At 51.4% G+C, this 12,413-nt stretch overlaps 1 protein-coding gene across 1 annotated transcript in view; it reads left to right on the top strand.

Moving 5' to 3' along the window:
- Pip (heparan sulfate 2-O-sulfotransferase pipe) overlaps positions 1 to 12,413 on the top strand; it is a 161,103-nt gene that overhangs the window by 72,085 nt on the left and 76,605 nt on the right. The window contains exons 5-6 of the mRNA XM_077688783.1: positions 2,013 to 2,151; positions 8,606 to 8,715. Of these exons, the coding sequence (XP_077544909.1) occupies positions 2,013 to 2,151; positions 8,606 to 8,715 (249 nt within the window). The remainder of the gene's footprint in view (positions 1 to 2,012; positions 2,152 to 8,605; positions 8,716 to 12,413) is intronic.

Raw genomic sequence — 12,413 nt, 5'->3', positions numbered from 1 at the left:
GAAGAGGGCCAGGTTAAAGAGCATGGGCGAAAGGACAGACCCGGTGTGGTGTGCCCCTGTCACCCAGCGGGATCGGCTGCGACGTTTCCTCTCCGACCTTGATGAGTGCTGTACGGTTGCTGAGGACGTCTTTGGTGTATTCGAATATTTCCTTGCCGCATCCCGTCTTGTTGAGGTTGCGGAGTATGCTGGCGTGAGTGACATTGTCAAAAGCCCCTTTAAGATCGAGGGCCAGGATGGCTCTTGGCGTTTGCTTTTCGATCTCTTGATGACAAGTTCGTGAAGTTGTAGGAGGGCGTCGTGGGTGCTCAGATGTTCTCGGAAACCCTACATGGTTATCAGCATCTATCCAGTGGAGTCCAAGTGTCGTTGGAGGCGTCTGAGAACTATTCGTTCTACGACCTTTCCCACGCAGGGGGTGAGCGAGATAGGTCGCAGGTTGTCGATGTGTGGTGTTTTTCCCGGCTTGGGTATGAACCGGCCCTCGGCTTCTTTCCACTCTTTGGGCAGTACCCCTTGTTCCAAGGCGTAGTTGATGTGGTCTAGGAGCTCTAGGCGGCTCTTGTCGCTGAGGTTGTTGAGTAACCGGTAGGTGATGGTGTCTCTGCCGGGTGCGCTGCCTTGGTTGGATTCGTCAATTGCCGCAATGAGCTCTTGGTCTGAAAACGGCAGATCGAGGTCTTGATTAAACGTTCCCTCGCAGTCGGGGAGAGGCGTGCTGCTCTGTTATGTTTGTAGATACTTGTTTTTGAGGTCATGGATCAGTTGTTCACTACACCCCGTGTAGTGACCAACCGATCGAACCGAAACCACCAACCGATTCGCTAACCGATCGAACCGAAACCACCAACGGAGCCTTGCTCCCCCACTTCCCTCCCCAAAAGCAAATTCTGCGTACCTCAGCAGAGCAGAGAATCGACGAGAGGACGCACTCGGAATACGACCCAAATGGTTGCGGCTTAGCTCAGCTAACCTTGGATATGCAAAGCAAAAGCTTGGCTTCGTCTTATTGAGTCTTGGTTTCGCTTGGTTAACCTTTGATGTAGCTCTGTTGCCGACCCCGGCTCAAGGTCGTTCGGTCCCGCGCAGCGCTCACAGGAGCAGGCCCGGCCTCGCTTGCATTCTCGGCGAACGCGGCGTTCCTGTTTCACCGCGAATGCCGCGGCGTTTGATAAGTCACACATCCCGAGCCAACCCAGCGGCGCATGCGCGGAAGGCGGCGGTTTTGGTTGGCGCCGCTAAGTAGCAAAGTGGCGAAACGACTTAAAACGGGGCCTAGCGCGCAGCGCCTACAGCGGGCCCGCCGGGGGTGTGTCGCCGGGGGTCAAAAGGTCACCTTGCGCATCTTCCGCGAAACCACTGGACGAAAGAAGTGAAGCTTCGCTTTAAAAAGCGACGCACTTCAGGATAGGGGTAGCGTCTCACGGGGACGTCTACTGGAAGCGGTCGTTTATAGTCCGTGTCGTCCGTCTCGCACAGCTGTCGTGTGTTCCGGCCGGATGCCGACGTCGACAGGGATTTTCGCGTCTTCGCCGCATTTAGTACCCGCTTTGTATAGGAGCAGAACACTGGCGTTCATTGCCCGGGTGCTTCAAGGTACGATCTGACGAATTTTGCTTAGAACGCGTTGCGGTAGCTCAGTGGGTATGGCATTGCGCTGCTGCGACCAAGGACGCGGGTTCGATTCCCGGCCGCGGCGGCCGCTTTTCTGATAGAGGAGAAAAGCATAAACGCGCGTGTGTCGAGATTTCGGCGCACGATAAAGATCCCCAGGTGGTAGAAATTAATTGGGAGCACTCCATGGAGTGCGGGGCACCTCGTAGCCCAGGTGCAGCTTGGACGCGTTACACGGCCACAATCAAAAAATCAAATTTCGCTTGGAGCGAGTGATAGAAAACACCGAGTGCTCCGTTACACTCTCACTTGTGGTAATATGCACGGCGCATGCTTTGCTGGGTCCTACCTGTTCACGTCCGTGGCGTGCACTGCTGCAATGTGTTTTTCCGGAGCAGTTTCGGCCACCCTTACCCGGCGTACGTGAACATGGTCCGGGACCCCGTGGAGCGCCTCGCCTCGTCCTTCTACTACCGCCGAGCCGTGGCCGCCGCCAACCTCAACGCGTCCGGCAACAAGCAGCCGTGGCTACTTGAGGTACGTACGTGCATGCTTCCTTTGCAGTTGTGCTCACCGCTCAAGGTGGCAACCGCGGCGAGGTTTCGTTTCCCTGTGGGTACAGTCCAGGCGCCTTCCAGCTTGGTTCACTTAGAACACTTTTATGCAACTACTGAAGGAACTCCGCTGTTCGGCCTTGGGGTAGAATCTAGAGCGAACGTCCGGGTTAGGGCCCCACCAATATCAAACATATTCTCCCAAGACCCTCTATTTTTTTTTCAATGCACAGAATTTCAGTAACTCACGATGTCACCCGCGTTGACGGCCGTAGTCGTAGTCCGCACCCCTCCCCCTACACTATATAAAAAAAATACTATCCGGCGCCTGGTTTCGATCCCTCGACCCTGCCGGCGGAACGCAATGTACATGGTGCTCTACCCACTGCGCCACAAAGCCGACACAGAATGGGAGGCTACGAACGCGCCTTATACCCTTGACTCATTCAAACTACGTCAAGAAGCTGCTGATACAACGCATTCACTACCATGAACTCCCCAAACACTAAACGTTAACGCAATACACCCACCCCCTATGCGACGCATTTACTCGAGTCCCCCTCGCGGGGAGATGGGCCCAATTTTTTTGCTGTAAAACACCATTTTTGCTTATATCTGCACATTTATTTATTTGGTACCTTGTAGGTCGCTCTGTATTGCACCAGAAGTGCCCGGCGTGTGCCAGACTGACCCTGCCTATGCCTGAAGGGAATATTGCGCAATTTTGTTGACCTGTTCGCACAGGCAGCTCTGCGCTGAGTCCGCAGCGTTAAGGGATGCGTTCCTGTCAACAGTTGGTTACCTCCTGCGAAACGCGACAAAATCCGGATGGTCCGAGCTGTAGCAATGCAAGTGCACGACAGGGATTGCGAGTGCAAAAATATCGACATTCTCGAGCGCAGAAACCCAATAAATGAAACGAGGGGCGTTCTCAAGCTGCTGGTTAGCATCTGAACTTAAATTTCCAGGAGCGCGCAAAAGGCGGCGTGATTACCTGCTCTTTTCAGCTGAACGACTTGCCGAGTGAGTTAGCGTTTACTGGCGGCACCGCAGGGCGAAATATCGGGTGTCCTATGATTAGATAACAACTAGCAATCACATAAAGAGCCCGATAAAGAGCATGCAAGATTTCCCGAACCGAAATACTCACCGCAAAACTTGTGCTTCCTATCGGGGAAACTAAAAGACACTTAGTCCGGAGAACGTGCTGTTGAGGGACTTCTGAACTACTTAGGAGCCCTTTTGTAGCACTTCATTGTCTTGGCATGGGCTGAACGCGGCGCTTTTACTGATACATCACATTGGCTGTCATGAATTTCCCATTGAGTTGCCAGTGCGAAATTTCTTTCACGTGCGGATCAATCTTGTAAATTTCTGTTCTTTAGTGCGAAAAGATTACTAGTCTACCAACCTGGATTTCGCCCCTGTCTGTACGAAGCCTCTCCCCAGCTAGCGAAGAAAAAAGAGAAAAAAAACGCTGCCTGCCAGGGCCGACCCTCTCGGATGCGAAGCCGATGCCTCACGGGCTATCTCCGTAAGAACTGTGCATCGCCCAATGCCCACGACCGGATATCTGCGTAGCGCGCATTGCTATGTTTACATCATGCAGAATCGCTTCAAGTCACATCAACGATCGCTTACGACAAAAAATGACTCAAGGTTAACCTAGTTGAATCTACGCAACTAGACAAGCCGCACGCGCAGACGTCCTAGCCAGCGCATGGCGAGACTAAACGGCAAAGCGCCGATGAAGCAACTTTGAACCCCGAGAGGCAGAGGTAAGGTTTGGTCTTGACTATTCCACAAAACTCACAAATTCTGATGAGACCGCTGATTTCGGGAAATATCCGCGCATTGATGGAATTGCTCACAACTAGGTCGAAGGAACGATGCGGCGTGATTACTCAAACAACGAGAACTATTTATTACGCGAATATAGCGCAGAAAGTCGCCGCGACAATAAAAATGACAGCTTGCACCCGGAAAGTTGACGTGATTGGCAATACAGGAAAAAAAAATGAGTAGGTACTGTGCGCATAAAGGTGCCACATGTTTTCTAATGACAAACAATGGGCTTTTGACAACATACAAGAGAGCATAACTGAGCCTACGCACACACACAAAAAACAGCAAAGCAATCAAGCACCACCAAATGGACTGGTAAATGTAGATGTACATGTGACAGGTGAACATAGGTTTGGGCAGCGTCATGGGGCAGTGCGACATCTCCTTCCGCTTGTATAAAGGGGTATAAAGGGGCGGATGTCAGGCCACAAGTAAAATGAGATTTAGACAAGTTAATGACAAAGCGGACCAAAATGATAGTTGTGCGGGGAAAGGGTGGCTAACACGGCTGCGAATTCGGCAATAATATAAAAAATACCAACATAAGTTGAAAGCCAGAGCAAGAATGAATTGAAAGAAATTTATAATGAAACAAATGTAATCAACACTAACAGAGTAGCAGGAAAACAGTTAGGCCGGGAAGAATGCGTAAATGGATTGTGGGAGATTTTAGCATGTGATCTATCGCAGAGACGTGATAAAATAAAAGCAACTGTAAATAAAATGAGCGGGATCACAAAAAAAAAATGAGGAGCAGAAGAGGTTAAGCACACAAAACCGATGTAGATGGTTCGATTGACCACCGTTTGATGAAACGACGTTGACAACCCGTCAATAACGCCTTTCAGGAACCCATCGACAATTACTTGTCTGTGCTCTATTTCAGAACAGAAAAAAAAGTCGTGTGCATATAGGAGACATTATTACGTGCCAGCGATAAACCAAGGACGTACGCATCGCACGCCCCCGCGAAGGCTGGGGATTAAGTGCGGAGGAATTTAGGGGCCCAGCTCGTCGTCGCAGCTCCTTTGCGGTCGCACTATCCAGCCAGCGCAGTCACGTGGCGTCACGCAACCCAACAGAGTAACGCAGCGTCACGCGCGCAAATAGAGGCTTCGAAAAGATGCCCGCTCGTGCCTCGGTTCAAAAGTTAAAAGATACTTGAACGTTCGAAAATCCTGGAGGCGCTGGCACTGGTCATGCATGTCCCCATTATTTAGCGCAAAGAAAACTGCACGCACATTTGAGTGAGGCAAAATACATGTATACTTAACCGGTAGTAACGACAGCTCGAGACGACGCCCTCAGAAATGTAGGTCTCCGGTGGGATAAACAGTACTACAACCCCTGGGTGTAGGACGATGAATACTGCAGGTCGCTGATGGGCTTTCTTCATGTAACTGGACTTTATGCATATCTGTAAAGTCGACGTCTTATCGGTTTCGTGAATATCTGTGCTTTTTGCAGCCCTTCTCTCTTGCTGTCCTAATTTCTTCTCTTTCTCTTGCTCTCCCACTTTATTCTCCCTTCCTTTTTTTTAAACCTCCTTTTATATGCCGCGTCGGGCAAACACGAAGCGAGAAAAAAGATTAACCTGTAGCCCCTGCGTTAATTGAATTAGGTAAGTTCTATGGGTTGGTGTTGCCATAGAAAGCGAGAAAAAAGGGCCCGCCGAAGAAAAAAACGACGCCTTCAAAATGGCGCAGAAAGGCTCGAGCACGTGGGAGTTGCAAAAGAGCACAAGAAGAACAGAACTCCCGCTTGTGCGGTTCCAGGCAGGTCAAGCAACAAAAGATAAGGAGAAGGATGCGAGCTGTCGCATGGAGAATGCGGGAAAACTGGAGTGCATTGAAAAAAGCTCTGTTCGCTTCATAAGGAGAGGGGGGAAAAGCGTGGTAGCAAAGAGCGGAGAAGTGCGCCACAGCCCCTCTGAATAATAATCACTGCTACGCACTTGACGGCTTTCACGCTGCGTGGAACTTTTGTTACTCTTTGCGGCAGCAGCAGTCAACCACTCCCTCGCTTCTGCTGCTGCGGGCAATGGGAAACGGATGGGGAAATTTGGTAACACGTGTATACAGACGAGGGATCTCGAAGGCGGTGGAAATAACCCCGTTGTTCAGAAAATGGAATTCTGAGACAGGCAGTTTAAGATCGGTTCGAATCATGCCCTAAACCAGGGCGCTGTACGCGACACAACTGAAGCTATTTTTCTATTTTTTATATGTCACCAGAAATTTTGCGCCCTTGCCTAGTGGTCAAGGAAGGCCTCTCCCCGCGTGCTTGCCTACGACGGTGGCGAGGCTGTGAACGCAGCTGCGACGCCTCTCCGCAGCGGATAACGTGCCGTGACGTCACGCCTGCCACACTTCCAATCCCGTGACTTTGGGTCATTGCGACGTGGTGAATGGCCTTGTGAGGCATGGCCTAGGGCGAACTTTCGCTCGAATATATTAAAGCTCGATTGAAGGACTTGAAAAATTACAGCCCGATCAGCTTAGTGTCAGTCGTCTACAATGTACTTACCAAGGTAATCGCTAACAGAATTTCTTCCACCTTAGATTTCAGTTAACCTAAAGGACAAGCAGGGTTTCGTAAAGGCTAATCAACAGTGGACCATACTTACACGATCATACTTACACGATCAGTGGACCATACTTACACGACCATACTTACACGATAGAGGAGTGCGCTGAGTATACTGAACCCCTATATATAGCCTTCATAGATCATGAGAGGGCATTTGACTCGGTCGAAACCTCAGCAGTCATTCAGGCATTGCGGAATCAGGGTGTAGACGAGCATTACGTGAGAATACTAGAGGATATTTACAATGGGTCCATAGCCACCATCATCCTCCATAAGGAGAACAGCAAAATACTTATAAGGAAGGGCGTCAGACAAGGAGACACAATATCTCCAATGCTATTCAGAGTATGTTTACAGCCAGTATTAAGAACATTGGATTGGGAACAGGTGGGAGTAAGGGATGGAGAATACCTGAGTAACGTCAGATTTGCTGGTGACGTTGACTTGCTAAGTAACTCAGGGGACGAATTGCAAATCATGCTTACCACAGAGTAGAACCGTGGGCATGAAAATTAATCTGCAGAAAACTAAAGCAATGATAAATAACATCGGAACAGCACATCGGTTTGAGGTAGGAGGCGAGGCAGTAGAAGTGGTAAGCGAATATATCTACTTAGACCAAGTTGTGACCCCGGTTTCCAACCATAAGGCAGAGATAACCAGAAGGATAAGAATGGGGTGGAGTGCATTCGGCAGGCATTCTCAGATAATGAATGGCAGCCTACCATTGTCCCTGACGAAGAAAGTGTATGACAGCTGCATCTTACCGTTACTCACCTACGCGGCAGAAACTTGGATGCTCACTAAGAGGGTTCAACTTAAATTGAGGACGACTCAGCGAGCAATGGAACGGAAGGTGATAGGTGTAAAATTAAGGGAGAAGAGGAAAGCGGAGTGGGTCATGGAAGAAACGTGTGTTAAGGACGTATTATAGGCGCGGGCAGGGCATGTAATGCGAAGGCAAGACAACCGTTGTTCCTTAAGGGTAACAGAGTGGATCCCTAGAGAAGGCAAACGTGGCAGGGGGCGGCAGAAAGTTAGATGGGCAAATGAGATCAAGAAGTTTGCATAGATAAATTGGTCGCAGTTAGCACAGGACCTGGATAATTGGTGAATAATAGTAGAGGCCTTCGCCCTGCAGTGGGCGTAGATAGGCTGGCGATGATGCTGATTATGATAATGATGATGATGATTATTTCTTGTACGCTTCCCATCCCCTGAACAAGCCTAGGGTAAACCTCTGCCAATTTTATTTCGCTTTCGCCTTTATGGAAGCGAAAAACTCAATGCATGTGTGTTGATAACGCATTTCGGCGTGCGTTGGAAGATTTCCAGGATGTGATATCACTCTTTAAACCTCCCCGACGATGCATAATAATCGCATGTATGGTTGTGTCCGCAAAGCACAAGTTGAGATTTTTGGAAAGTATTACGGATAGAAATTTTGTATTAGAGAGCAAACGAAAGACGTAGAATTAAGTGAGTAAAAACAACGAACATAGGGCTGAGTGGCTGCCGAAGTGACAGAGTGGCTGCCGAGCGATGATAAATGGATGAGATATGGCTTACGTATGTGGCGTAGAGCTGGCTGGAAGCAACTTAAGTGCGGCAGTGAACGCACACTAGATCGTAGTGGTGCAGCGAACGTACACTAGATCGTATTCATGGCACCGATTGCGCAAAAATTGCCATGGACAGATTCCAACTAGGCCGGCTGGCGGTGTTTTAGATTGTATTGTCACGCGGTGCTCTCGGAACCACGGAACGAAGAGCAGATGTGTATTTTCCGCCACTGGACTCTGATCGTAGAAGTGAGGAAGAAGACGCTGGTTCCCTGCTGCTGGCCTGGCGCGCGTTGTGTTGATGGTCGCTGCTGTACCAGTCCACTGTGACTATTGCAACTATAACATTGTACGCTGTGCCCCCGCATCGTGACACGAGCACACAATGGTTACACGTGGTAGGCACGCAAACGTTCCTCCTTGGATGTTTGTCGTCTGCAGACGTTCGAGGACTGCGTCAAACAAGAGCGAGAGGAGTGCTCCTTCCACGGAGGCGGTCAGCACCGGTCCCTGAGCGTGCCTTACTTCTGCGGCCATGACAACCGCTGCCTGTGAGCCACTTAGAAGCCGCACAAGGCACTGTGCTTCGATAGAAATCTGATCAAACACGGTTCATTATTGCGGTAACATTATTGCGGTAACATTAGACCTATCTGAACGAACTGTTCACACTTCCTGTAAGAGCTGTCATGACTTTCCCTGTTTATTATACCACAATATGTGCCAATTTAAGTTACACATATTGTACACTTTCCTAACTGCTGTGTGCCATGACTTGTTCGGCGATGATGTATGATGCCAATTTCTTTTTTTTTATTCGAAAGTTTGCCCTGCGGCATAACGGTGCACGATTCACAGGTACACGAACAAGTTTGCTTCTCGTGTAAAGTCCAGAAGGTTCCCATGAAATGGTCCATGAACCCAGCGCTGCAGGTCTGGAGGGCGGCCATGGTGGAGGCCGGTTGCACGAAGGTGCCGTAATCGGATCTGATGCAGTCCGGGGCAGGTCCACAGCAGATGCTGCACATTCACATTCTGTACGGCGGAGTCGCAGAATAGGCAGGTAGAGTCGTTTGGGCCGCGGTACTGCGATGGCCAAGAGGCAGTCACAGGCGGCTTAAGGGCCATCCTAACGCGTTTTCTCCGCAGCGCAACCTCCTCTCGGCGAGTTAAGTCACCAGGGAAGTTTGAACCCCACGGGGGTATGAGGGCTCGCGTGGTGCGCCGGAGAATTTCCTTCTGTTGTGCCAGGTTTCCACTTGGATCTTCGGGGAAACGGGTAGCGGTCGTATCAAGGTATGCGGGCGACTAGCCGTGTCTGCCTCCCTGCTGCCGGGTACAGCTGAACGGGGTACCCATTCTATGCGGATCTGGAGTAGAGTGCTTCGTGCTAAGTGGTGAATAGCATCTGCGAACGCTGTAGCTTGTGTTACGCGGCGGATGTCGTGGATGGCTTGCGTAGTCTGTGCGTATTATTAGTCGACAGTATGGCCCTTTTCTGTAGCCTTTGCTTTTCTGTAAACCTTTGCAGCTATACAACTGTTAGAAAACATTTTACTAAATAAGGCCGTTTAAACTGAGAATATTTGCATTTAGAAACATTAAAATCAATGTAAACTGATCATACATTTCTAGATGTTTTTACACAAAGCTGCACATGGGGTATGAAGGGCACCGCAGAGGAGGGCTCTGCATTAGCTTTGGCAACTTTGAGACATTTAATGTGCACTGGACATTTTGGACATAATACACATAATGGACATTTTCACTTTTTGCCTCCACCAGGAACAGTGAACAAATGTAGCGCAGCCGAAACACACGGGACGGAAAGAATACACATGGACGAGCGCTCATCCGTGTGTATTCTTTCCGTCCCGTGCTGCGCTAGATTTGTTCACTATGAATTACCAACTAGCCCACTCTACAGCTCCACCAGGAAATGGCCACCAATTTAGACAGCTATTCTTACTTGTATTTGACGTACAAAAAATAATCTCAAACATTAAAGCCACAAAATTAGTCTCTAAAACAGCACTTAGCGGGTGCTGTTATAGAGATTGTTCACTAGAGATTTTGCACATGCTATACTGTCGAGAGCTTTGACATCTACAATGACCTCTACGAAGCAAGCTTATATTGGTAGAATGTTTCAAACCATAATTACTGCGTGTTCAGAGCTCAAGTGGGAAGTACGGATTCTGCTGCTTCAGCAAGAACCGAGGATGAGCACACTTCTTGGTTCTGTAAAAAAATCAGGGGAAAATGCTTAAAAAGCACGATTAAGAAACTGGGTTGACAGAAGCAATTCTTGACAAGCAATTCTTTCAAAGTATGTAAAGCAAGGAAAATAAATATTGTGGGAAACCCGGAGTCCTGGCGCGTTCCCCATTCCTCGCCGCGGCCGCCGAGGCGAGGGGGGAAGACTCCTTCTCTCCCCTCGGCAGATGCGTCGCTCGCGCCGCGCCGCTGGCGTGTCGTGGCGCGGCGATCGTTGTCACGTGACCGGTTCTTCGGGGCCCCGGTGGGCCGGTCTGGGCGCGCGGAACGAAGGAAGGGCCTCTTGGGTTCCAGCGGTCAACGAGGAGAGACGTGAGTACCGGAGATCCGGCTTCCCCACCTTCCTTTGTCTACCCCCTTGCGCCTGCCTCCTGATCCTCGCCGGACGGCTGGGTCGGGACGAGCGAGAGTCGGCTACGTGATTTGGTGGCACGCCAATAAACGAGACTTTGGCCGTGTGTTCAGGGGTATTCACACGAGAGAGAAATCCGCCGTTTCGCTCCTAGGAGTGCGCACCACGTGACCCCTACGTCACGGTTTCTCTCCGGCGCACCGCCTCCGATGGGAGATCGGAGCTTCTGCTCGCGAGCTACAAACCCTCCGACGCTCCGCGGCGGAGGCGGCGGGATTTCGTCTGCTCGTCGGGCAGCTGGCCGCGACTGAAGTTCTAGAGCGGTTGCAGGCACTTTATTTTTGTCGCTTCTTAATACATTGTACGCGAAAATGCGTGGCGCACATGACAGGCGCACTGAGGGAGCCGCGTATACCACCAGTACGGGCGCTTGGCGAGCGGCGGCCGCGGCTGCGAAGTGGCGCAGGCCGGCGCCGGTAGCTCGAGCGACAGCTTGTTATTGCTCCCCAAGGCGCAAACAAAGCTGCGTATACGAGAAATGGGGTAATGATGTGATGGAAAGTTGCTTTAAAAATTGTCACCTGAGCCGCTTGCCAGAGCGGCGATCGAATATTCGCCGCAGTGTTAAGCCTAACATCAGTATGCGGGCCTAGGTGGGCCGGCCGGCTGCTACTACGTCGCGCGCCGTTCTCTCCGCGCGGCAGCACCTGCATCGCGTCGACGACCAATTTTTGGTCGGTTGACAAGATCAGTACGTATGCGCTTAACAGAAATTGCCGCCGTCGCGGAATCGGTGGTGCTACGGCAGCTATGCTTTCGAGATAGGCGGCTGCAAACAGTGATGTCCGTCCGAAAGTCGCATCCTCCGTGTGAGCGAAGGAGCTAGCCGAGCGGAGGTCCGCCTGCGGTGACGTCACGACCTCCCTCGGATTTCACCGCTGAAACGCTCCGTCGTGTGAATACCCCTTTCCTTGCTGCTCTCTGCCGCTACGCCGGTCGGCGGTCCGTGGCGGAGTTCAGCCGAGCTAGCCTTGCGCCCGGAACCCTGGTCCCCACATTTTTGGCGCACCAACGTGGGACTCGTCTTCAGTCGAATTCGAGGTTCGCTAGCTCGAAAGGAACATGTCACACGACTATGAGTTGGCGGATTTGATGCTGTTGGCCGACCTTTGTGGTCATGCCCGGGAGCCGCCGCGATGCCCTGCATCAACAGCGTCCTCCGCAGCCGCCGACGCGGCTCGGGTCCCCCTTCTCCACGGCCCTTACGCAACCGCAGCCGCGGCTTGCGCAGCAACGGGAATCCCGGAAGGCTCCGGATTCCACGAGCGCTCTTCGTCAGACGACGCCGCGCGTTCATACTCCAGGTGCCGGGCCTACGCAGACGCGGAAGCCCCAAACAGCGCGCCTCTCGTGCCAGTCGGCTCGCAGACGCCCGTAAGCGGAGGAATGTCTGCCGACGCAGCTTCCATCGCGAACGCTCTCGCAAGCGCTATGCAGCAGGCGTTGCAGGCGGCGCGCTCACCCGAGCCCAGGGTGCAGCTACCGGTGCCGACGTACAGCGGTTACGGCGATCAGTCGAGCGCCAACGCTTTCCTGCTGGCTTTGAGCCGTTACGAGCAG

Source organism: Haemaphysalis longicornis, unplaced genomic scaffold (genome assembly GCF_048455015.1).
Source record: "Haemaphysalis longicornis isolate Haplotype H1 unplaced genomic scaffold, Haemaphysalis longicornis Haplotype H1 scaffold_10, whole genome shotgun sequence".
NCBI classification, from domain to species: Eukaryota; Metazoa; Arthropoda; class Arachnida; order Ixodida; family Ixodidae; genus Haemaphysalis; species Haemaphysalis longicornis.
This window is presented reverse-complemented; position numbering and strand designations above follow the sequence as displayed.